Genomic DNA, 22,922 nt, shown 5'->3' on the forward strand with positions numbered 1-22,922 from the left:
GAAAACTAGGAACAAGCGTGGCAGCTCGGTGGTCAAACCCCGACCGGATCCCGGTGTGGTTAGGCGGCTGCGGCGGCTCTTCCCGCGCTAAGCGCGAAACGAAAAGCGAAGCGGGCGGCAATTAGCTGGTGTGGCTTTCGGGGGTGGACTCGGTGTGCCAGGTAATCATGACGCCCATGGGCCTGGCAGGCCGCCCCCCGTGAGCTAAAATAATTTCTTTTTCTTTTGACGGGGTGCGCTAAAATAATTTCGCGGCACGGCGAACTGGTGATGCGCGGATGAAACGATACCCGCGCGAGCCATATGATTTGTGACGGCGACCGCACCGCATCGCAGCGCCAGCCAAGCCGAGCCCGGCTCAACGCGAGTCCACACACACACCCCCCCCCCCCCACCCACCCACGCGCACCACTCCCTCCGCCGCCCTCCCCCCTTCGCCGCCGCCGCCCGCCCGATCCGGCCGCGGAGGACGCGCGGATCGCCCCGCCATGGACCAGGTGAGCGTCCTCCCGCCCCCCCTCTCCGATCGCCCTACCGCCGCCTCCTCCCTCCTCAATCCGCCCCGGAGCGGCGATGGTGCGGGGCTGAGCAGTGTATAATGCGCCGGAATGGTGTGGCGTGGGCGCAGTACGAGAAGGTGGAGAAGATCGGGGAGGGCACGTACGGGGTGGTGTACAAGGGCAAGGACCTCCACACCAACGAGACGATCGCGCTCAAGAAGATCCGCCTCGAGCAGGAGGATGAGGGCGTCCCCTCCACCGCCATCCGCGAGATCTCCCTCCTCAAGGAGATGCACCACCGCAACATCGTCAGGTCACTGCTCTTCTTCTGCTTCTGCTGCTCCCCGTCCCGAGCCGGCCGCTCGACGCACGCGCGACTGGTTGCGTGCGGCGGATGTGTTTCGACGGGCGATATCTTAAACCGGCTGCTTGCTGATCCTGTTGCGCTGCGTGTGCAGGCTGCAGGACGTCGTGCACAACGACAAGTGCATATACCTCGTCTTCGAGTACCTCGACCTCGACCTCAAGAAGCACATGGACTCCTCCTCGGACTTCAAGAACCACCGCATAGTCAAGGTCAGATTCCCCTGCAAAATACTCCGGTCCCTCTTCATTTCGCGCTGCTTTGAATTGAACTGACGTACTAGTAACGACTTACGCCTACCAGATAACAGTTGCTCCTCTTAGGAAGCTGTGATTGATAATTGCGAGATACGAAATGGTAATGCTGAGCTATACCCCGTGTGTGTGTGCAGTCCTTCCTCTACCAGATTCTGCGGGGCATCGCGTACTGCCACTCGCACCGCGTGCTCCACCGCGACTTGAAGCCACAGAACCTGCTGATAGATCGCCGTAACAACCTGTTGAAGCTCGCTGACTTTGGATTGGCAAGGGCGTTCGGCATTCCTGTTCGGACTTTTACTCATGAGGTGCGCTTTGCTGTCACCGACATGCTGTCGGTCTTGCATGCTGATTTAAGGTGCCTGCATGAGTCAAGCCGCGGTTGGTGGAAAATTGCCATGTCGTGTTTGCATCTAGGCAAAGGAATGCAGTTACTTTTAACGAATGCGACAAAATGCTATCATTGTCGCCTTTTTTGCACTACAATTTGTCATCAGCCCATTAGGCCACATACACGCATTTCTTCCTGGTTTACCAGTACAACTGTCCGACTTGCAAATGGATGATTTTGTAACTGCCAGTAACACCAATTGCATTTGCTTTGCTGTCTCATGTATTAAGGTTCTTTATTTTGTCCTGTACAAATGACAGAGCAAGTATCCAAGCTAAAAAGGAAAGAGAAAAAGAACACATGTTTACGCATATACATATCTAAAATATGCTTTCATATAAATTTGGAAAGGCTGTTAAACATGAAAGTTCTAGAAAAACGACCAATCTGTCATCTGCTTGGTGGTAGTGCAGTTCTTTTTCTAGAGACAACAGCTTTCTTGTTAATTTTAGTATCCTCTTTGACTTGAGGCAAACATCATTGGGGCTGCCATTTATATGAATGAACTGTTACCATGATGTCCTGCATCTGCTCCTTCCTTTTGAGCTTGTTTTCATTTAATTGGAACTGAACTTTTCATTAGGTGGTGACACTTTGGTATAGAGCACCTGAAATTCTTCTTGGTGCGAGGCATTATTCTACCCCAGTTGATGTGTGGTCAGTTGGTTGCATTTTTGCTGAAATGGTGAACCAGAAGCCTCTTTTTCCTGGGGATTCTGAGATTGATGAGCTGTTTAAGATTTTCAGGTCTCATTTACAAAGTCTGTCAAACTTCCTTTAGTTTGTTGCGTGTTTTGGAAGAAATACCTTACCTGGGTTGCATGTCCTCTTCTGTTAATGCAGAATTTTGGGCACTCCAAATGAAGAAACTTGGCCTGGAGTTGCTTCATTACCGGATTATAAGTCAACTTTCCCAAAGTGGCCATCTGTGGTAAGTCATAAACGAGTTCTTTTTATTATTGCAAATGGTGGGATTGTGGGTGGGCATGAAAAGTTATATTGTGTTCTGCTCCATAATTAGATAAGTTTGGGATCTCCTTTTTATTTGCCGACATTTCAGTTATTGGCACACTTTTGGCTCTAACATGAGGCTGATGCTGTAGGATCTTGCAACAGTTGTCCCAACACTTGAACCTGCGGGAATTGATCTTCTGTCCGTAAGTCACAGTCACATTCATGAATTCTTTGAATTCCATATACTTGTATTTGCTTATGTTCTCCACTTCTCCTAGTGACACTGCTTTTCATTAGTCCACGAGATCATCTGCCTTTTGCCAATGCCATTAGTTTAGTGAATAGCTGACATGGCCTTCTTTCTGTGGTTTATTCGAGGGCCGAAAAAATTGATGGCATCGGAATAGCTGGGGTCCATCCACTGGAATAGCTATAAGTCTACCCGCTTTTCTGTGGTCACGTCTCTATGCGCTTAACACTTTCTTGTTTGCATTCTTGAAGCTGCAAGTACTGCAAAGCAGGCTAGCAGCATTGTAATGCTGTTGTTCCCACATGGTGTGCAGCCTAATCTGAGCATTACAACAGCTAGTTGTAGGGTTGAATATCAACCTATTAATTCCCACTTTGTAGAGTGCAGCCTGTACTACACCGATCCTGAGTTGCAATACAGCAATAGATCAACATTACAGAACATTTGCTTAAAAGAATTACAGAACATCAATCAAACTAGATTATATGCCCTTGGTACCGTTATTTTCTCATGCTAGCCTATGTTGCCTTGCCCTAAATTCTGTGATTATATTTTGGGTTGTACATTCAAGCTGCTGACTCCTCCCCACCAATTTGCAGAAAATGCTACGTCTAGACCCGAGCAAGAGGATCAACGCCCGGGCAGCACTTGAGCACGAGTACTTCAAGGACCTCGAAATAGCGTAGTAGATCAGTCATGCCAGCTCCCCCCCCCCCCCCCCCTCCCCCTCTCTGTACATTAAGATTGCATTGCTTGGCCCGGCCGAGTCCCTCCTTTTTGGCTGCTGCGTTAATCTAAGATGGTGTCTGCTCCTATTGACTTGTGGTTGTGTAGAGAAATGAGAACAGAATGTTATCTATCCCGGTATGCTTCATTGCAAGTCTTGAACAAAATTGAGAGATCCTTGTGAGAGCCCCATATCGCAATTTTGCTTGGTTTTGTGTCGGGCGCTGTGGACTTTTCTCGTGCCCTGAAATCCCTGATGCTGCTGATGCCCACTTCTGTGTGTCAGCTGGTGCTATACTTGGCTGTCTTTTGTCACAGTTTGTTAACTGACGGTGATGGTGTCTTGTACTTGGGTATAAGCATCGTTGTTGTCATCAAGGGAATCTGCTGCGCCCTTGACATATCGCAATAAGATCTGTGATCAGTGATCAGATGCCGTCATTCTTTAACTGAAAGGCACGATCACATCTGATCGTGATGTGGAATAGACTGTTGCAAAAAAATGCAATATGGCATGGCATCTGTGCTGGGCAGTGTGCGCGTGCTCACGCGCAGGTCTGTACTGGCCCCCTCATGTGGAGGGGTGGACTGGGGGTGGACACAGCCTGCAGAGGCGACGTGCAATTGAATTGAATTAGTTGAAAGATATAAAGACTCATGCAGTACATCCGTGCCAAAAGAGGATATAATGTTCATGTTTTTTTAAACAAAAAGATAGAGATGTTCGTGTGGTAGTACGATTCCAGGGCATGGAAACAGGAAGAACAGGATGACCAAACAGCAGAAAACGGTTGAAAAACAAGGATCATGTGCTGCTGGTAGCCTGTAACTACAGTGTTGGCCATGCTTTGGCTGCAGGCCTGCAGCAGAGAGGGCAGAGGGTCGAGAGGTCAGACGCAAACGCATGGCACCACGAGCTTACTTGGAGACTGTGCAGCGCGTGTCGAACCTGGTCAGCATCGCTTTGGTCAGGCCTCTTTGGAGCAGAATTTTCACATGAATTTCATCTGAAACTGCAGCGCCGAAAATAAATTCCATTAGAGGGCGTACAGCTCGTGCTGAAATCTGGGGAATTTGGACGCTCCAAACGGGTTCTCCAACAAGCAACAAGCGAAGCACTAGGGACAGGGGCCATGATGAAGGAAGAAGCTTTGGTCCGTTTCTGTTGGCAGGGGGGCGGATGGCCAGGAAAATCGGTGAGGACAAGGAGTGGTGAGAGCGACGCGGCATTTATATATTGTTAGTACGGAGACGCATGTGTTTTGTGCTTGAGATAGGTCGTTAGTACGAAGACAGTTGAACGCCGAGGAGTTTATTCTTTTTCCGTGCTTGAACAAATTAGGGATGATCGCAAGCTCATTTGTTTTTTTTTATTGGCAACCTCATCTAGTTAGGTTGGTTCGAGTGTTTTTAACTCTATACAACCCTCGTATCTCGTATTTTGAATTTCTTTTTTTAAAATTCAACCAGGTGATCTATATGGTGATTTCATCAATTTTAAGCAGTCCATCTAGCCATTCATTTAGTTTTCTGGCATAATAAATGTTTGTGTTGCGTTTTAAGGCCAGTTTTAATGGGGTTTTCATATAGAGTTTTATGGACATTAAATATTGCCATATCAGCAAATTTGATAAGCAGTGGCGGATTTAGAATTTTACCATAGGGTATGCCGCCACGATTAATTTTTCATATACAATTTGGTAAAGACATACTATCCATTTATAATTTGGTTAATAATTTTATTTTTTGGCAAATAATTCAGTATATAAGAACAAAACTAATGTACTAAGTCTTAAATCTCTATCTCTATTTTTACTATTCTAAAGCAAGTAATGATTCTTTGGTCCGTCAATCGGAATTCTAATCAGAACCCAGACAAATCAATGGGAATCATAATAAAAAATCGGGCAAATTAATCGGAATCCCAATCGGAACCCGAACAATCAATGCCTCACACGGTCACAGCGCGACCTATACATAGAGTGAAAAGAGCACAAAGTCAGTGATCTCACGTAGATCCGAGTAAACTTTATATTACCCGTAACACCGACATACTGAACTTTATTGGGCCACCGCATACTGACATATACCCCTTGTGGCTCCGCCACTTATTATGAGAGAGGGAGGAGTATTTCATAGAATGAGAGAGGAGTTTTATTACCATAACACTCCTCTAACAATAGAGGAGAGAGAGTTTATAGGATGAGAAAGGAGTTTCATCACCATAACATAACACCCCTGGTAGTAACCAAATTCTCAATCCTAGGGACAATAAAATAAAAATATGCACTGGTCTAAGAAAAATCGGAATTAAGGGAAAACGGTTCTCGAAAATCCAATCCGGCAAGGAGGCGGCCCCACCAGTCAGGTAAGCGAGAGTGCTAGGCTGACGCCGGGATCACCACCACCAGGTCGGCTCCAGCCGGACCACCAATCCTCCCCATCCCGACCGACCGCCGCGGTAGCAAAGCAGAAGTTGACGCCGCCCCACCTTCTCCGCGCCCGCCCCGCTGCCGCCGCGTCCGATCGCAAGCCTCCACCTCGCCCTCCGCTTGCTGCCGGTCTTCCATCCAGCTTCTGCGCGAGGAGAGGGAGGGAGAGAGGGCCCGCGCCGAATCGGCGGCGTTGCCGTCGCTGCCCGCCATGGAGGCGTACAAGCTCTGGGTGCGCAGGAACCGGGACCTCGTCCGCTCCCTCGAGTCCCTCGCCAACGTAATCCCCCCGATCCCCGCTTCCTGCTTCGCTCTCGTTGGGGTTGGGCGCCGAGAAACCTTGCCGCGCTCCTCCGCTGGTCCCCTGAGCTTAATCCGCGTGCGTCCCGTCGATTCGGGTGATGCTTTTCGTACTAGGGATGTGCATCTCGCTTGGGGCTGGCTGAATCGCGCGGTCTCGTGGTTGCTGGGGGCTACTCGGCTGGGATCGTGTGCTTCGGCTGGTCCCTCAGAGCTTCATGTCCTCTTCCTAGCCACAGAAGAGAGTAATAATATCATGATGTGTTCGCGAATTTTGTCTTGGCGATGCTCTGTGGTCGTGGGACTTAGTTGGGATCGCAAGACTTTTGTCAGGATTTCGCGTCTTAATTTGAAGGGTTACGAGTTACCACTTTGCTTATGCTTGCTCGAACTCTTTTCAGGGGCTCACTTGGATACTGCCTGAGCGCTTTGCCAACTCAGAGATCGCGCCAGAAGCAGGTGCTGTCAATGGTCCTTCCTTCAATTGGAGTAACGTTTAGTTCCACCGTGCGGTTTTTGTTGTCTGAATCTATCACTGGTCATATGTATGTTTACCATCTCACCGATTCAGACTCTGAGCTGTGCCAATTTCTTAATGAGATGGAAAATAGGAGCTGCAACTTCCTCGCCACAAATATACTGTGAACTTTTAGAGGTAGAACGGCTGGAATGATTATGATTTAAGAGGTATAGGTTGTACTTTTAAGATACATGGATGCCCAAATGTCAAATTTTGGGTGGGTGAAGTTGGTGTGTCCTGCCTCTGTGCCCGTTACGTCATGTTGCCTGTGATTCATGTGTCCAAGGCCCTTAATTTCTCAGCATTATTAATAAGCGACATAATATAGATAATATATGTTGACACAAAATTTGGCAAGTGTGTTTCCTATTTGGTCATGTTTCCTGTTTGGGTGCTACCGTAAATGCTCTCCTAGGTCTCTGAGATCTTATGTCTACATGCACGGAGGAATACATGATCTATTGTGCTTCAGGTCAAGATGCGATCAATATTATTGTGGCAAAATAATCTGTTTCTTACAAGACCAACAAAGTGCAATCCATCTTTTCCTGTTTGAAAATGCTAATAAAATCACCTAGGTACCAGAAGTCCACTGTGGTCGCTGTTTGAGTTATTTCATAAAGGAAATAAAAGTTATTCATTGCTATCGTCCCTTTATTTTTATGGAATTCATATGGAGCTGCTTTTGATGGCCTTAGCACTAGAGTGATTAAGCTTAGTTCAGAATCTGTGTTCACATTTTTACCCTGGAATCTTCCATTGTTAGCTAAAAAGAGATACTAATGTCATGCTCATTTTGAACTATTCGATGTAAGAGACCATAGAAAGTTTTCTCATTGGCCTGTCTGAAGATATATTAGGGTTTGCATATAATATTCTGTATTGAACATGTTTTACTTCAGGGTATTGTATGTCTTGGGGATTCAAATTTTCTGCTATAACTATATTATAGGGTTGCAGACTGTTTGGCCAACTATTTTTGTTACTAATCCGAGATAAGACATCACTCACAGAGCTTAGCTCTTGAATTTTACTATAATCTTGCCTAGGAAACTCAATCCTGTACGAAATAATTCAACACTTGTTCAGTTCGTAAACATATGCATACTGGCATGACAATGTTTTCAGGACACTTTTGCTCTTCTATTTGATAGAAGTCTGTTGTGAGTGGTACATGCTTTGATTTCTTCATATTAATGTGTGCTTCGTTGTCTGAACAGTATATTCGCTATTGGGTATTGTGAGTTCTGTCAACCAGCACATAATTGATGCGCCCACCGAAAACCACTCATTTGCCTCAAAGGAGCAATCTATCCCATGGGGTCTTGTTGTCTCTGTACTAAAGGATGTAGAGGCGGTTGTTGAGGTTGCTGCCCAGCACTTTGTTGGTGATGATCGCAAGTGGAGCTTCCTTGCTGTTACAGAAGCAGTGAAGTAAGACAGTTGTTGTTTTGTTGGTTGCGTATTCAGACCAACAATAACAATTTTGCAATATTTCAGAGCAGGTGTCAGGTTAGCCGCTTTTCGGGAGAGTGGATACAAGATGCTCTTACAAGGAGGGGAGGTGGCAAATGAAGAAGAGGTGACCGTTCTTGAAGATAATTATGGAGTAAATGGTAATGGAGTTCCAGTCATCTATCCGATGAATGGGCATCCCCAAAATGGTCACCAAGCTGTGACCAACGGTCTGGATGGAAAAAACGAATTTGTATCTAAGAGTCTTGAGAGAAGAGCAGTAGCTGCTTTGAACAAGTTTGGCGAGAATGCAAAGATGATGTCTGATCCTATGTGGATGAGGAGGCTCCAACCTGCGCCCGAGCCAATTGGTAATATATTTTATACTAAATCAAGCATCCATCTATTTAATTATCTTGGTATTTCCATTGGATACTTCTGGGACTATAGTTTTTTTTCTTATAATGAGTTAAATCTTCTGTTCTGTGCAGTCTCAGTTGTCGAGAAGCCAACTTTGGCAAGTATTTGGTCTGCTAAAGGGGGTACTGGGCGCTTATTTGTTTTAGGGGAGGTTGTTCACATATTCAGACCACTGGTTTATGTACTTCTGATCAGAAAGTTTGGAATCAGATCATGGACCCCCTGGTTAGTGTCGCTAGCTGTGGAACTGACAAGTCTTGGCATCCATTCACATGCGACTGATCTAAATCATAGAGGAGGGAAAGTGCATCAGCTCTCCTCAGCTGAGAGGGATGAGGCAAGTTGATTTCAGCTCTCTTAACTAGTTCAGTTTGTTTTACCACATGCTTACTGTTGCTGAACTAGCTATTCTTTGGTTTGATTCCATCAGTTGAAAAGGAGAAAGATGATGTGGGCTCTTTATGTGATGAGAGATCCTTTCTTTGCCAGTTATACAAAGTAATGAACACCCAGCCCTAAGATGCTCATTGCTTGACTGAATTTGAACCTTTTATGCTCATGTGTACATTGCGTCCTGACAGGCGTCATCTCCAGAAAGCTGAACAGGTGCTGAATCCGGTGCCATTGATTGGTTTCCTTACAGGTATGTATGTTTTTCATGCCTTTGATGTATTTGTATTCTGTAAAAACATGCTACAACAAGCTTTTCTTTTTTGATTCATCGCAGGTAAACTTGTAGAGCTACTGGAAGGGGTTCAGACAAGATATACATACACGTCAGGTTCATAGAGATGGCAGGATAGATGTCTGAGCTTGGTTCCTGATTTGGAGGACCTTCATGCTTCGTGTGAGTTGGTTGATGGGTTATGCTTTACTGGCCGAGAGCTTGTGCCCAGACCTGTAGTCCCATTTCCTTGGCAGATGTGGCATTGTTGTCTTGTGACTTATGAGGCTGCTAAGCTGAGGCCACTTTCATCCACGGTGGCAGATGAGAACTAAGAATCTAAGTATATAATTCTAGTGCGGACGTAATGCTAAGAAGCGGCACGTGTATCTGCAACTCATCATGCATGATTTACTGGAAAAGAATGTTGATTATATTTATATGTTTCTTCTCTAATTGCGAAGTTTGTGTTGGATGCCATTAACAGTAGGTGAAAGTTTATCCGAATCGCTCATTGTTTAACTGGTACCAGCCAGATCAAGAGCCAGTCCAGATGGCATTTAACAGGTGAAACTGAGGTCTGTTTGAATTATCACTGCGACATGGATTTTGTAAAATTGTTATCCGAACCCAGAAACACACAGCCTCCTTGAGAAACCTTGCATGTTCTTTTCCCAAAGGCAACTGAAATTTGAAAAACTTATATAATCCTTGCAACATGCATCTAATTTACTCAATTTTGTACGGGCAACACGCATCCAATATACTGCATGATGTACTGATTTTACAAGCATGACAGATGATATCACAGGCGTGCCATAGTTCTGTTCAGGGTCAGCTCATCGCTTGCTACAGATGAAGCATTCGTGGCCTTGCTATGAGACTCGCTACGACTCCACTGCGAGCTGATGTAAGAGAGCGACTGCAGCCACGACACAAGTACCGGCTTCCGAGTGACATCATCAGACTCTGCAACATGGGCGTGCATGTCATCGAGGAGCGCATCCTGCCCTTCCTTCGGTAGCAGAGTCACGAATTCTGCCAGCTCCTTCAGCAGGTAAGGGAATGACTGCAAACAGAAAGAAATCTGAGCTACCATAAAACATAGAATATCTTGGTTTGAGCGTCATCAGGGAAAAGGGACAAGATAGCCTCCATCTTCATAAACATTCAGCTAGCACATGAGAAATATCCGACAGTTTAGCTACTTCAGTCTGAAAAAGTATTCCAACTAAAATTCTGCATGCTGACAAACCAAAACCTGAATGCAACAATTGACATAACTACCAGCCTTACAGAAATCTATTGCTCTACAAACCGTGAGGGGGAAGAAATGGCCATATAATCTAACCTGAATATCCACAAGGAAGATTAGTCTCAGCAACAGATCCAATGTTTTCTTACAAGGTTCTGTGCTTTCTTCCCATGATCTCCATAAGGATTTGTCCTGAACCTTTGCAGTATCACAAAGATCCTTAGCCTTGACAACAAGGCTATGGATACAAAAAAGAATGGCAGGGCTCCCTGCAGGAATATGCCGAACAATTGCTGCGACTCCTGATGCTAATCCATCGAATGGGGTTACCCCAGGATAAGCCTATCAAGGAAGAACATCAGAAAAAATAAGTCATCTTTCAGTCAGAAATCAAATAGAGAAAAAGATGCTGAGTGAACTACCTCCAAAGATCGCTTGATGTAGTAAAAGATAAGTTGCTCTTTCAAAATTGTTCGATCATCCTGATCAGCGTCATTGCCAGATGACAGGAAAGATACCATCACAGAATGTGAAGCACTCGTAACTTTCTCATTTGAATGCTGTAAGTATCTTGTTTATGCTAAGGAGAACATTTTTCAATGCCAAAAATCTTGACAAACAAAGTAACAAATAATAAATAAGAAGACAAAATAATACAATAAAAAAGGATACAAGAACATGATTGAAGCCACTTTATCCCGAATCATATGAGCTGGAATGAGGCCAACACAAGTTGGCACAACCCGCAGGTAAAACAGTATGCGTGATGTCTGAACCTCATCTTTGTGCCAAATATATCTTGTTCCAGCCAAGCTTGGAAAATCTATAGCAAACCAAACACAAATCAAAATTAACAACTGCAAGCACATCCTAGCAATCACAACATAACATCAAGATAGGTGCCATGAAATAACCTGGTTGACTTGTCAATTCAGCATATGAAGGCATTGACTCAATAAACAAAGTAACAGCTGCTGCATTCTCTTGATTTGCGAGTACAGCACGCCGGACTGCCTCAGTGTACTCAGGAAGACGCAGGCGCCTCAGATGCTCCACACATGAGAATGCCACCAAGATTTTAGCAGCAACCTCAGGTTGGAACCCCTCTAAGGACTTAGCAATTAGCCTGTGTTTAGTGACCTCAGCTGCAAAGACTACAACCATAAGAAATGAGGCCTCAGCAATCTTGTCAATTGCAGTAATCAAGTCATCCTGCTTTCCCCGGTGCAGCAGCACTGCTGCACGAAGATGACAATAAATCTCCTGTGCATACTCCCACACACAAGTTTCGACAAACTCTTTAGCCATGCTGCCGGCATATGAGTAGTGATTGCAAAGAACCCCAGTCACCGGGCCAGCCTCTTTGAAAAGGACACTATCCAGGTGTTGGTTGACCTTAGCCTTGACAACATCAGCTGCGTTCCCTTCCACACTTTCAACTGACATCCTGAGCATACCCGGCAGAGGGAGGAGTTCCTTCAGTAATCCCATACAGATACACTGTAACACCGGCTCATGGAACATGACCCGCCCACATTGTGTCAAGCCCAATGTGACACACTGAACAAGGATATGCTGATCATCGGCAGGCCTCCCTTCTAAAACAACCCTCTCAGCTGCAAACCGAATTGTCCGCTCAGGCGCCTCTTTCAACCGTGGATCAAAGTCCAACCGGTACCTCGCCGAAGCAACCCTCAGTGCCCGCAATCCACCGCATGCCGCCATGACCACTGGAAACAGCACATAACCCTCGCTCTCGCACGTCTCTGGCGAGATCATCTCAAAGAGCACCTGAACCTTCCGCATCTTCCTCGACTCGACAAACCCCATTACCAGCCACTCTACCAGCTTAAGCACCCGAACACCGACAGCCAGGTTCCCAATCCTCCCACAAATCCTAAGCAAGGACACAAGAATCCTTCTGAATTGCACCTCATCAGCAGACGCCAGTGCGTAACCAATCCCGGCAAGTGCAAGGTGATCAAGATCATCGATGCTCTGCCCCCCTTGCTCCACATCCTCAAGCATGCGACCCACAGCCAGAACAGGATCATCATCATGGCCACTGGCAGACTCGCCACCGCCGAGATTCTTGGCGGTGGCGCTCCCCAAGCTCGCACCGCTGGGGGGATCCTTGGCGCTCTTGGCGAAGGCGCGGGCGCCGAGGAGGAGGAGGCGAGGGGAGACGGGGAGGGAGTCCGGGAGGGAGGCGGGGAGGAGGTGCGGGGACGTGGCGAGCAGCGGGGCGACGAGGCGCGGATGGAGCGGGAGGAGAGGAAGGAGGAGCGCGACGTGCGCGGAGGACAGGCGGAGCGCGCGGCGGTGGAGGTGGAGGGTCTCGAGTGCGGCGAGGGCGACGGCGGGGGAAGAGGAGGAGGGTTCGCGGAGGCGCGACCACGCTGAGAGTATGGCGGAGGGGGAGGGCGGCGGCGGGGGCGGAGGGGGCGGCGCGAAGGTCGCGGACTCGAGGCGGTCGGCGAGGGGGGCCGCCGGTCCCGGTCGGGGCGGCGGTGTCGCCATGGCAACTGGCAAGTGGGTCCGGTCGGGGAGGAAGGGAAGCAGTTCAGACTTCAATGAAAAAGTCTACTTCACCCCCGACGTACCCAATGCATCACCTCCTCAACTAACCAGATTCTATTTGTATTTGAAAAACCGTTTAAAGCTCCTCTAAAGTGGTTTTACAGGGTGATTTTACCATGGTCGTAGGTTAAAATACACCCAAATACTAATATGGATTGATTGATAGGTAGACCACATCTTGTAAGGTGCAGATCACATCCCTCTCTCCTCCCCTCCTTATCCTCTGGCCACCCGCCTCCTGACCCGCTCCTCGTCCCCACCGTCTGACATGCTTCGCCCTACGACGACGGAGCCGACGCTCGCACACGTCCGTGCCAGTGCCCGACCTGTTCCTCCTCCTCCCCGCCACCCGATCTGCTTCGCTCAATGACGTCGGAGCCCACGCTCGCAGATTTTTTCTACAAAAAAGTCTATATAACCTTCTAAGGTATCGAGGGTTGACTACATCACTCCCTCAACTACAAAATCAGATTTCTTAATCCTTCATCTTTATAAAACCATTTAAAACACCCCCTAAGACGGTCTGGCAGGGTGGTTTTGCCACGCTGGAGCACTAAGGTGGACCAATATGCTGACATGGACCGACTGATAGGTAGGTCCAACTTATAAGTAACAGATTACATTCTTTTCTTCTTATCTCGCCGCCTGACCTGCTCCTCCTCCCCACTGCCCGACCTACTTTACTTGACGATGCCGGAGCCCACGCTCGCACGGGCCCGATCGGCTCCTCCCCGCCGCCCAACCCGCTCTGCGACATCGTCGAAGCCCACGCTCGCGCGGGCCTGCACCAGCGCCTGCGACGCGCATCGCTCCAGGATGCGCCAGACAGGTCCAGCAGATCCCGCAACGCCCTACGCCACGCTCCACTGCCACTCCAGCTCGGCGGCCGCGGCTCGCACCACGACAAGGACGGCGATGCCGTGGCAAGAGGATAAGGAAGGGGTGAAGAGAGGGATGTAATATGCCACTTACAAGCTGGACCAACTTGTCGGTCGGTCTATGTCAGTATCTCAGTCTATCTCAGCACGCTAGCGTGGCAAAACCACCATGCAAAACCATCTCAGAGGGTGTTTTAAATGGTTTTACAAGGATGAAGGGGTTAAAATGATGAGTGATGTAGTCGACCCCCAATACGTTAGGGGTTATATAGACTTTTCCCGACTTTGGATTATGCTGGAGATAGCGTGCACAATCGCAAAAAGCACGCTGAGATCATGCTCCCCTGAAATCACCCATGGAATTCGAATGAATTTTGGCAAGTTTGACTGAGACATTGAAATTATGCTGGAATTTCAAAAGATTCCACCTATACGAATCAGGAAAATTGCCACAAGCTCAGCATATTTCAAATCCTCATTGAAAGAATCCTTGTCTGTCTTCTTTATTCCCTACTCGATTCCCGCCCCACGAATTCTTGCGCGTCACTAGCATCTTTTGTTCCAAACAAAGGAGCCATGTGGGCCCACTTCGCACTCATCAAGCTTGCTCAGCTGCCCAGCAACCTGCTACTGGGGTGTGAGTGGGGGCCGTAGCTATCCCTTTCTTCTTTCCTTGTCCAAACGGATCCCCCAAACGGCGGCAGAGACCAGAGCAAACCCAGCAAGTGCCACCATCCTAGCCGAGGAGGGGAGAGGGAGCCGAGGGAGAGGGTCAGCTCAGCTATGGGGGACACGGGGAGGAGCTCCATCCTGGTGCACATCCTGGTGATCGCCCTCTGCCTGGCCGCCTTCGGCTTCGCCATCGCCGCCGAGCGCCGCCGCAGCACGGTACTAAACACACTCCCGCAAGTTGCTTCATGTTCCTCTTTTGCCTCCCGCATCCGTAAACCAGCAAGCATCCTGCAAGCACCCTGCGCCGCTAGGGCGCGCGGAGATCTGGGGTTGGATTTTAACGCTTGTATTGAAGATTTCCTGCTGTTTGGTTTAACAGGAAGGGTTTTGCGACTAGCTTTTTTCTAAATATTTAATAATGAAATCAACAAACGCCTATCCTGATATCCCAGCCTTAACAGATCCAATCGTAACAGTAGGAGTAATCGCTCGACTGCCGTTCCGTTACTACGTTTTGAGTATCTTGTCTTCAGTACTTGTTTGTTATTCACGATCTAGGGTGGATAGTGCGGGATTGGTGGTGGTAGAGAATACCTCAACATATTATTTTTAGTTAATCTTTTATTTTTTTTAAAGAAAAAGGTCACTCCGCACTGCAGTCCATTCGAACTCGGTTATGCTACTGTGTTATCATGTGCAGATATGTCTTACTGAATTTTGCGTTTGGAACCCTTACTCTTATCAAGATGATATCTTAAACATTGTGTTCGTAACAATCACTTTGCTCATGTTATGTTGAATTGAATGCAAGTAGTCTTTGAGCATAAATTCTCCCTATGTTGAAACAGAGTGGAGCCAGACAGCCAGCCAATCTCTTGGCCAAGGCTTATTCTTTGTTCATTCTTAAAGAAGCAATATATATCAAGCTGCTTACAATCATGAACCAACCAAATCATAGATATTACAAAAAAGAATTATCTTATTGCCAATGAATTAATAAGCTCAGTTACGGCTTCCATGGTTTTAAGTTCGAACTGCCCATCTGGCTCATGCCCTTGCCACAGCTGGCTCCTGGCCCTGGGATTTCTTCATTGCTCCAATGGGGGCCAATTTGGAGGTTTATATTGAAAAGGTTGAATTTAGGCTTGAATAGGGAAAGACAGATTTGTGATTTCACTATAGATATTTGAACTTTGGAAAACAAGCTGGGAATATTCACGCCCCTTAATACTCTGCTAGGTAACATCTTTTTGATCAAGCACCATCTCCACAGCTTGCGTACTACTAGAACCAACAAGGATCCAATTTAGTTTCTTTCAATAAGCTGTATGATTTAAGATAGAGTACTTATGGTTTAGTTACTGGAATCAAACCACGAGGCCACATACAATGTTCCAGACCGTATGATATTTGGTTTTGCGACTATTTTGAGCTATTTGGTTTAACCAAGGGTTTCCCGACTGTCCCTTTTCTTGGGTGATGGAATAAGTAAATTATAAAAAGCGCAGTCTGCAGTCCCAACACATCCAAGACAACAGTTGGACTAACTACTCAAATATGATTGCTGAGTCTTAAGTCTAATTGGCATCACTTGTTTCTTCATGTTTTAGGAAGAACATAGACTGGGTTTGGTAATGGTATAGAATATCTGAAATTTTATTTTTAGTTCATCTGTAACCTTTACAGATCACTCATACTATGCAGTTCACTCATATTCTGTTGTGCTATCGTCATTTTGTTATCATGTGTAGTAATATGTCTTACTGGATTATTTGTTTGGAACCCTTACTTTTATCTGAGACCTTGTGTTTGTACCAATCTTTTTTATCATGCTATGTTGAGGAAAATATTTTTTGAGCGATTCTTTCTATGTTCAGACAGAGTGGAGTGACTCATTCTCTTGGGGGAGGCTTATTCTTTATTGATTATGAATGAAGCAATATATTGGCTGTCTAACAACCTTTTAACAAGCCAAATCTTAGATCTTATTGGTAACAAGTCAATAAGCTCAGCTAATGCTTTACTTGGCCCAACGTTCGGCGTGCCCATCTGGCTCATAATATATAAAGCAATTTAATCTTTATTTTCGTTTGTCAAAAACCATTCAGCATGTGCTGTTGATTATGGTAAAGAATTAAGGCCTATTTGGGACTGCTCTGTTCCACCTTTTTAGCTCCATGGATTGGACTTCCTCCCAAACACCCCAACTCCATCAAACTCTACATCAACCAACTCCACAGAGCTGGAGGCCTCCCTAGTTCATTTTGATGGATTTAGTGAGCAGGTAAAGGTGTGCTCTAGAGATTGGTGGAGCTGCGCCACCGTGGAGTTTTGGAGTAGGCTGAAAATCGTGGAGTTGAAAGCTACCAAACAGGCCCTTAGTTTGCTAGAACATATTTTACAAAGCTGCATGAGAGTCTCTTCTGATCATGAATTGTTGTTACCTTTTACATTTTTATAACAGGGTTCAATAGTAACGGACAGCTCCAATACCACATTTTGTGTTTATGACTCCGATATTGCTACTGGCTATGGTGTTGGTGCTTTCCTGTTTCTTCTCTCAGGCCACTCACTGCTTATGGGTCTTACGAGGTGCATGTGCTTCGGCCCACCACTTGCGCCAGGTGGAAGCAGAGCCTGGTCCATTATATACTTCACATCGTCATGGTTATTTCTGAGCTCCCTTACATATGACCCAAAGAAAAAAAATGATTTTTGTACTTGCCAAGTTTCGTAGCCCAACCATATAAATTTTCTTGGCATATTTGCAGGGTCACATTTGCAATTGCAGAGTCGTGCCTAATTGCTGGAGCAACAAAGAACGCATACCACACCAAGTATAGGGATATGGTATACGCTGGTAACTGGACCTGTCAATCTCTGCGCAAAGGAGTGTTCGTTGCCGGAGCAGTCTTCGTGGTGTTCACCATGATTCTGGACGTGTACTTCTACATGTACTATGCCAAGGCCACGAGCCAAGCTGCCAAAAAGATCAGTAAGACGACCCCCAGCGTTGGCATGACTGGCTATGCATGAGCAACCTAATAAAACTCTCGCCTGATAGAAAAAGAGACTATTTCTATTTCTGGTATTTTCTGTAACACTGCAGTGAGTGATTTTAGGATATGACGTAGTTTCGCGTAAATGTTGCTTACTATATATGTGTATTGTTTAATCCTTGCAAAACCAAAGTACTCTTGTGATCCTATCTTGTCTGCTAAAACATAACAAATATCAAACGTTCGGTTGTGGGGAATTTTCGATGCTGATGGATGGGCCAATCCAACCAATGTTAAAAAAATGTTTGCAGCAAACAAAATGGCCTTGTCGTTTGAGCATTGTGGGTAATGGGTATTGTTGGGGGTACGGGTCACGGACCGGAAAAGCACAGGAGCGAGAGGAGAAGACCCTCTTTCGTACCAGTGCTTATAGAGAGGATTTAGTTTGTTCATGTGCTTAGGGTGTGCTAACAAGGTAGTCGAGCCTGTGTGAGCACCAGTTCGCATTGGAGAGGTTAATATTAACTTCTGTGCACATCTCCTAATTGGACATATACGGACATCTACACCATTTTTCCTACAAGCGACATAAGCGCAAATGGAACATGAACTACAATTAAATTGCCCCCAAAGATAAACCAGAGATACCAATGAATTGAAACAATCGATTTTTTAATCAGCTGCTATATATATGCTTTTCAAATTCATAACAACATGAGATACAACACAACAAACAATCGCCGTCAGATGTTGTGACCATTTTCAATGGAATATGGGAATAGGGTGACGGCCAATAGCATCGAGCTCACTGCAGGAATAAAACACATTATCGATTTTGTTCCAGCCATTAGATGGTGGATGGAGCAAGTTTTCAGAAAGGTCCACACGGTAGCTGAGTGAGATTGCGAGCAAGAAAAGCTAAGAGTAGACGTCGATGCCCCAGAACTTGGCAGGCTGGTTGCTGCGGTGGTTCTTGTCGATGGCCTTGATCTCCTCCATGTCCTCGTCCGTGATGTCGAAGTCAAAGACCTCGAGGTTCTCCTGCAGCCTCTCCACCTTGGAGGTCTTGGGGATCACCACCGCGTTCTTCTGGAGGCCCCACCGGAGGACCAGCTGTGCAGGCGTCTTGCCGTACTTCTCGGCCAACTCCTGCCATGGATTTGCAGCGAGCAAGTTGATCATCAGAAAGGCAGGCTTGCACAATGCAAGGTACTCAAATGGAATGTTCCTCGAACTTAGCATAAAAGTTGGAAAAAAAAAGGCGACAGTGCAATTTAGTAGTGAAGATTTGGAATAACAACCACCTTGATGACAGGGTCGTCGAGGCATGAGAGCGAGCCGAACAGCTTGGCGTTGGCAGTAGAGCCACCCAGTGGGGTGTGAGCGGTGACGCAGATGCCATGCTTCTGGCAGAACTTGACAAGTGAATCGCGCTGGAAGTAGGGGTGCATCTCAATTTGGTTAACAGCAGGCTTTATCTTGGCATAGGCCAAGCAGTCTCTGGTGAGAAAGACACCATAGTTGCTGCAAAAATTGCTGTAATTGTTAGATTTGTGAAGCTGACTTCCTGTACCATGACAAACGTGGAAGTAACAGATTGAGAAGGTGCAGGATGTAACGCAGCTCTTCTTCAGGCTCAGTAACTTGTATTAATGAAAGTACTAGCTCAAATAATTTCAATTATAAGTAAAGCAAACCGTGGCTATCACCAAAAGATAACAATATGGTTATACTGAGCCATGGACCAATTTTTAACATTAACGAATCACATGATACAAGACAGCTAAACATATCAAGGTCAAATATCTCCAAACTTCCAAGTCAACAAACCATAGAAACAGGCGAAAATAGTAACAATAGTCCATTTCATACCTGATTCCAATGCTGCGAACCAGTCCCATATTAACAAGATCTTCCATTGCATGCCATGTTGCCTCCAGTGAGACAGTGGTATCAATGTCTAGCACACCATCTTCACCAATAACACTAGCAACTGTGCCAACTTCTGTAGATAAAGCAGCAAAAAAAAAAGGACCGAGTCAGTCAATGAGAAAATGCTCTTGCTCCTTACCATTTAAATAAGGGTAAAAAGAGTACCAGTGTGTCTAGAAGCCACTGGGAAGTGAATAAGATAGAGATCGAGATAATCTAACTTCAACTTCTTCAAGCTATCCTTACAGGCTTCAATCACATGCCCATGATCTGAGTTCCACAGCTACAGCCACAACAAATACAGATCCTTCAGTCACTTAATTAAGGAAGGAAATAAAGGCTGCAGTAGAATGGAGAGTGCATAGCATTGGGGTTCCAAGTGTCGAGGTGAAAGTCTATCAGGGTCCCAATGGCATCTCACGTGCATCATTATAATTCTAAAAGGTTTAGTGCACTGGAATTTAAGAGGACACAATTCACAGTTACCACTGAGAGTGAGAGCTAATCATGGTTGGGTAAAAGACAGTATTAGTATTTGTATGTCAGTCTAGAGACTGGTGAAAGATTTTAAGACTTTTCAGCTTAGTTAACGCCGGCAATATATGATGTGTGTATACTGACTTTGGAGTAAAATTCAGTGCCAGATTCCCTGATGTTTCTCAGGAGATTGTATAACCTTTATCCTTTGCTATGATTTTAAAAGGTTTGAGGGACATGATTTTCAGTGTTGTAAACCCTTTTCCAAAACAAGACCAAGAAAAGTAGCATTGATTTTGTGATCTGGTTAACCTTGGTTGTGATGAAAAGGTCCTCTCTCTTGACAAGCCCAATTTCGAATGCCTCTGCAAGCGCATCACCAACTTCAGCTTCATTTTGGTATTTTGCTGCAGTCCAGAAAATAAAACATAGTCAAAGATATAGCCCGATAAACATTTTGGTAGGCCAGCAACGGGCTACCAACACGCCATTCATCACAATACCCGTGCACACAATATAATCCGAAATTAAGCGCAATGAGTGTTCATCAACGGGCGAGAGGAGGGGAAAAAACTTCCACTTTCCTAGTCAATCCCAGACGGAAGCCCAATTGGTCGAACAGTTCATGGGTGGTTCGGCCGTTTGGGAATGCAAAGGTATACCTCGCGGGACGGCAGCGTGCGGACGAGTGGCGGAGGCAGGGCGGCGCTCTGCCTGCGTTCGCCGCTCGTGGGGGCGCAGGCCGGCGAGGCCACAGCTCTGCCCACGCCGGCACGCCGCACGATGTCCGCCGCCCGGCTGCTCGCTCACCCGCGCCTGCCCGCCGCCCGCCGCCGCGGCCGCTCGCGCTTTCTCGGTCAAGCCGCGGTGTGGGCCAGGCTGATATTGACTGGTCGCGCAGGCCCGGTGAGCGTGAGTCCTGGGCCGCTAGGCCCCTTTTAGTAGTTGACGGGCTGCTTGAGAACATGGGCTACTAGGCTGATTTTCCATCCTGTGTCCTTTCAGACCTGCTAGCTGGTGATGCACTGGCTACCGGCCCGGCCCGTGTCACAGGGGCCATGTGACTGCGAGGCGGAACCTTGTATAAAGCTCCCCCACCTCCACCGCCGTGGGCCGGCCATGCTCACCCATCCTCCACCTCCGTCGACGCTAACCCAGCTCTCGTCCTCGATACCCGCCTTCTTCTTCTCCCGCTACTGGCCATCACCCATCGGGAGTCTGTCCCACCCATCCGCGGCGCTCCTGCGCCGTCTCGCCTTCACCGGCAGCTGAACCGTCACCACCGCCATCCTCAACCTTCCCTCTAGAGCGCTAGCTATTGGAAGTTCAACAATCTAAAACTTTGATCCCGCCACCTTAACCACCATCCAGGCCACCGGCGGCCGCTCCACCCCCTCCCTACCTCCCCCTCCCTACCTCGGCGGCGTGGCGAGGTGGCGGCGGGCATAGCTGAGCCTTGTGCGATGAGTCGCATGGCATCCGCACGCGTGACCCTAGCATTAGCGCTGTGTCACCCGCAAATTAAAGCCAGCAGCTAGCGGACCTTGCATGCGCATGCGCTCAGTTTAAAATGACGATCTCAAAAGCTCTCGGGTCGAGTGTCTTGCAACACTCTTAGACGACCTAAACCTTTTTCCTCGATTCTTTCTCGACAAAACCTACATATAAGAGCATGCATGCACACAGCATCGTCGACCGTTCGGTCCTGCTCGTGCACGCATGTGTATACGATCGTTAGATGTATTGTGCCCGTGGCCTGCAACGTTAACAATGGTGCTGAAACATTTATGAAGATTATGGATCTTGTTTAATTTAGTTGGCTTTGCATTGGGTCATTTAATTTCTGACGATGGGCACGAACAATGCAGCAATTAGCATGCATACCGGCGCAGTCAAAGTGGCGGTAGCCCTCGCGGATGGCGGCGTGGATGAGGCCGCGGACGTCCGCCTTCTCGATCCGCCACACGCCCAGCCCCACCGCCGGCATCCGGTGCCCGCTGCTCAGCGTCACCGCCGGCGGCATACGCCTGCTGCTGCGGTGTCCGTTGCCCGGCGTCGCCGCCGCCGCCGGCATCATGCTGTAGTAGTGCCCGTTGCCCGCGGGCGCCGCCACCGCCGCCGGCATCTTGCTGATGTGCCCGTTGCTCATCAGTGTCACCGCCGGCGCCACGTCCTTCGCCGCCATATCCTAAGCTACGTACCACTAGCTTGGCTGGCTATCTAGTCCGTCCGTGGGCTCGAATCTCGATCTCGATCTCGTCGCAGCTAGCTGCTCTTTATTTGTTGCTGGGGCTTCGAGAGCATGATGAGCACCGGCCCTTTTATAGCAGCTCTTTAATTTCGTTCTCGACACCAGCACTGTGGGAGACTCTGGCTTACTGGCTTTGCTGCTACCAAATGAGTAAGACTCTGGCTTGCTACCAAATGAGTACTACCGGCGACCTACCCTATGGGGCAACACGTAGGAATCTACCACAGAATTTTCCTCGAATGCTGGCACGCCTACACAACTGGAGTTCCAGACCGCTTTGAGGTTGCTTTCAGTATAGACGACAGGCCGGGAAGGACCTGGTATATTTCTTTTTTCTAATTTCCATAGGGAACAGACAAAACAGTAGACAACGGATCTGTTTCATTTCTTTTCTACACCGTTGACGATTTGTAGTATTTTTACTGGACCTGGAAGAGGAAATAACAAATGGGTTAACATTCAGAAACGTCCACGCGAATGTAGATGCTACTTTGGTTTATGATAAGGTTCAGCTGGGCCACATGATGTTTCCTTCATCAAAAATTAAAAGAAGGGAGACCACATGCATGGTGTTACTTTGTGATGCAACTTTCTGTTTGGAAAGGAGACATATGAAACAATATGCATCACAAGACCATAGATGAC

General features: G+C 47.2%; 5 protein-coding genes across 6 annotated transcripts; 3 read left to right on the forward strand and 2 right to left on the reverse strand.

The window, feature by feature from the left end:
* The first annotated feature begins 391 nt into the window (after window positions 1–391).
* LOC112897494 (cyclin-dependent kinase A-2) lies at window positions 392–3,642 on the forward strand. Of its 2 annotated transcripts, XM_025966707.1 has the most exons (8): window positions 397–497; window positions 629–813; window positions 959–1,076; window positions 1,256–1,429; window positions 2,096–2,259; window positions 2,356–2,443; window positions 2,616–2,669; window positions 3,316–3,642. In XM_025966707.1, the coding sequence occupies exons 1-8, from the start codon at window positions 489–491 to the stop codon at window positions 3,400–3,402; spliced, it is 879 nt and encodes a 292-aa protein (XP_025822492.1). In that variant the 5' UTR covers window positions 397–488; the 3' UTR covers window positions 3,403–3,642. The 2 variants fall into 2 exon arrangements, with proteins under 2 accessions (XP_025821944.1, XP_025822492.1); XM_025966159.1 differs by having other exon boundaries at window positions 392–813.
* A 2,187-nt stretch (window positions 3,643–5,829) lies between these two features.
* LOC112896672 (peroxisome biogenesis protein 16) lies at window positions 5,830–9,675 on the forward strand. The gene is made up of 8 exons (XM_025965082.1): window positions 5,830–6,154; window positions 6,576–6,633; window positions 7,915–8,128; window positions 8,195–8,520; window positions 8,641–8,906; window positions 9,000–9,067; window positions 9,151–9,212; window positions 9,297–9,675. The coding sequence occupies exons 1-8, from the start codon at window positions 6,086–6,088 to the stop codon at window positions 9,356–9,358; spliced, it is 1,125 nt and encodes a 374-aa protein (XP_025820867.1). The 5' UTR covers window positions 5,830–6,085; the 3' UTR covers window positions 9,359–9,675.
* A 243-nt stretch (window positions 9,676–9,918) lies between these two features.
* On the reverse strand, window positions 9,919–13,061 carry LOC112895787. Its single transcript, XM_025964075.1, has 5 exons — window positions 11,403–13,061; window positions 11,161–11,311; window positions 10,911–11,058; window positions 10,585–10,830; window positions 9,919–10,302 (listed from the first exon to the last, which is right to left on the reverse strand). The coding sequence occupies exons 1-5, from the start codon at window positions 13,006–13,008 to the stop codon at window positions 10,039–10,041; spliced, it is 2,415 nt and encodes an 804-aa protein (XP_025819860.1). The 5' UTR covers window positions 13,009–13,061; the 3' UTR covers window positions 9,919–10,038.
* Window positions 13,062–14,594: 1,533 nt separating this feature from the next.
* LOC112873057 lies at window positions 14,595–17,824 on the forward strand. The gene is made up of 3 exons (XM_025936090.1): window positions 14,595–14,834; window positions 17,083–17,285; window positions 17,390–17,824. The coding sequence occupies exons 1-3, from the start codon at window positions 14,730–14,732 to the stop codon at window positions 17,652–17,654; spliced, it is 573 nt and encodes a 190-aa protein (XP_025791875.1). The 5' UTR covers window positions 14,595–14,729; the 3' UTR covers window positions 17,655–17,824.
* A 474-nt stretch (window positions 17,825–18,298) lies between these two features.
* On the reverse strand, window positions 18,299–22,305 carry LOC112893747 (NADP-dependent D-sorbitol-6-phosphate dehydrogenase-like). Its single transcript, XM_025961217.1, has 6 exons — window positions 21,911–22,305; window positions 20,339–20,433; window positions 19,715–19,832; window positions 19,490–19,622; window positions 18,922–19,141; window positions 18,299–18,766 (listed from the first exon to the last, which is right to left on the reverse strand). Exons 1-6 carry the CDS (start codon window positions 22,209–22,211, stop codon window positions 18,536–18,538), a joined length of 1,098 nt encoding a protein of 365 aa, XP_025817002.1. The 5' UTR covers window positions 22,212–22,305; the 3' UTR covers window positions 18,299–18,535.
* Window positions 22,306–22,922: the final 617 nt, after the last annotated feature.

Source organism: Panicum hallii, chromosome 1, assembly GCF_002211085.1.
Source record: "Panicum hallii strain FIL2 chromosome 1, PHallii_v3.1, whole genome shotgun sequence".
Classification (NCBI taxonomy): Eukaryota; Viridiplantae; Streptophyta; class Magnoliopsida; order Poales; family Poaceae; genus Panicum; species Panicum hallii.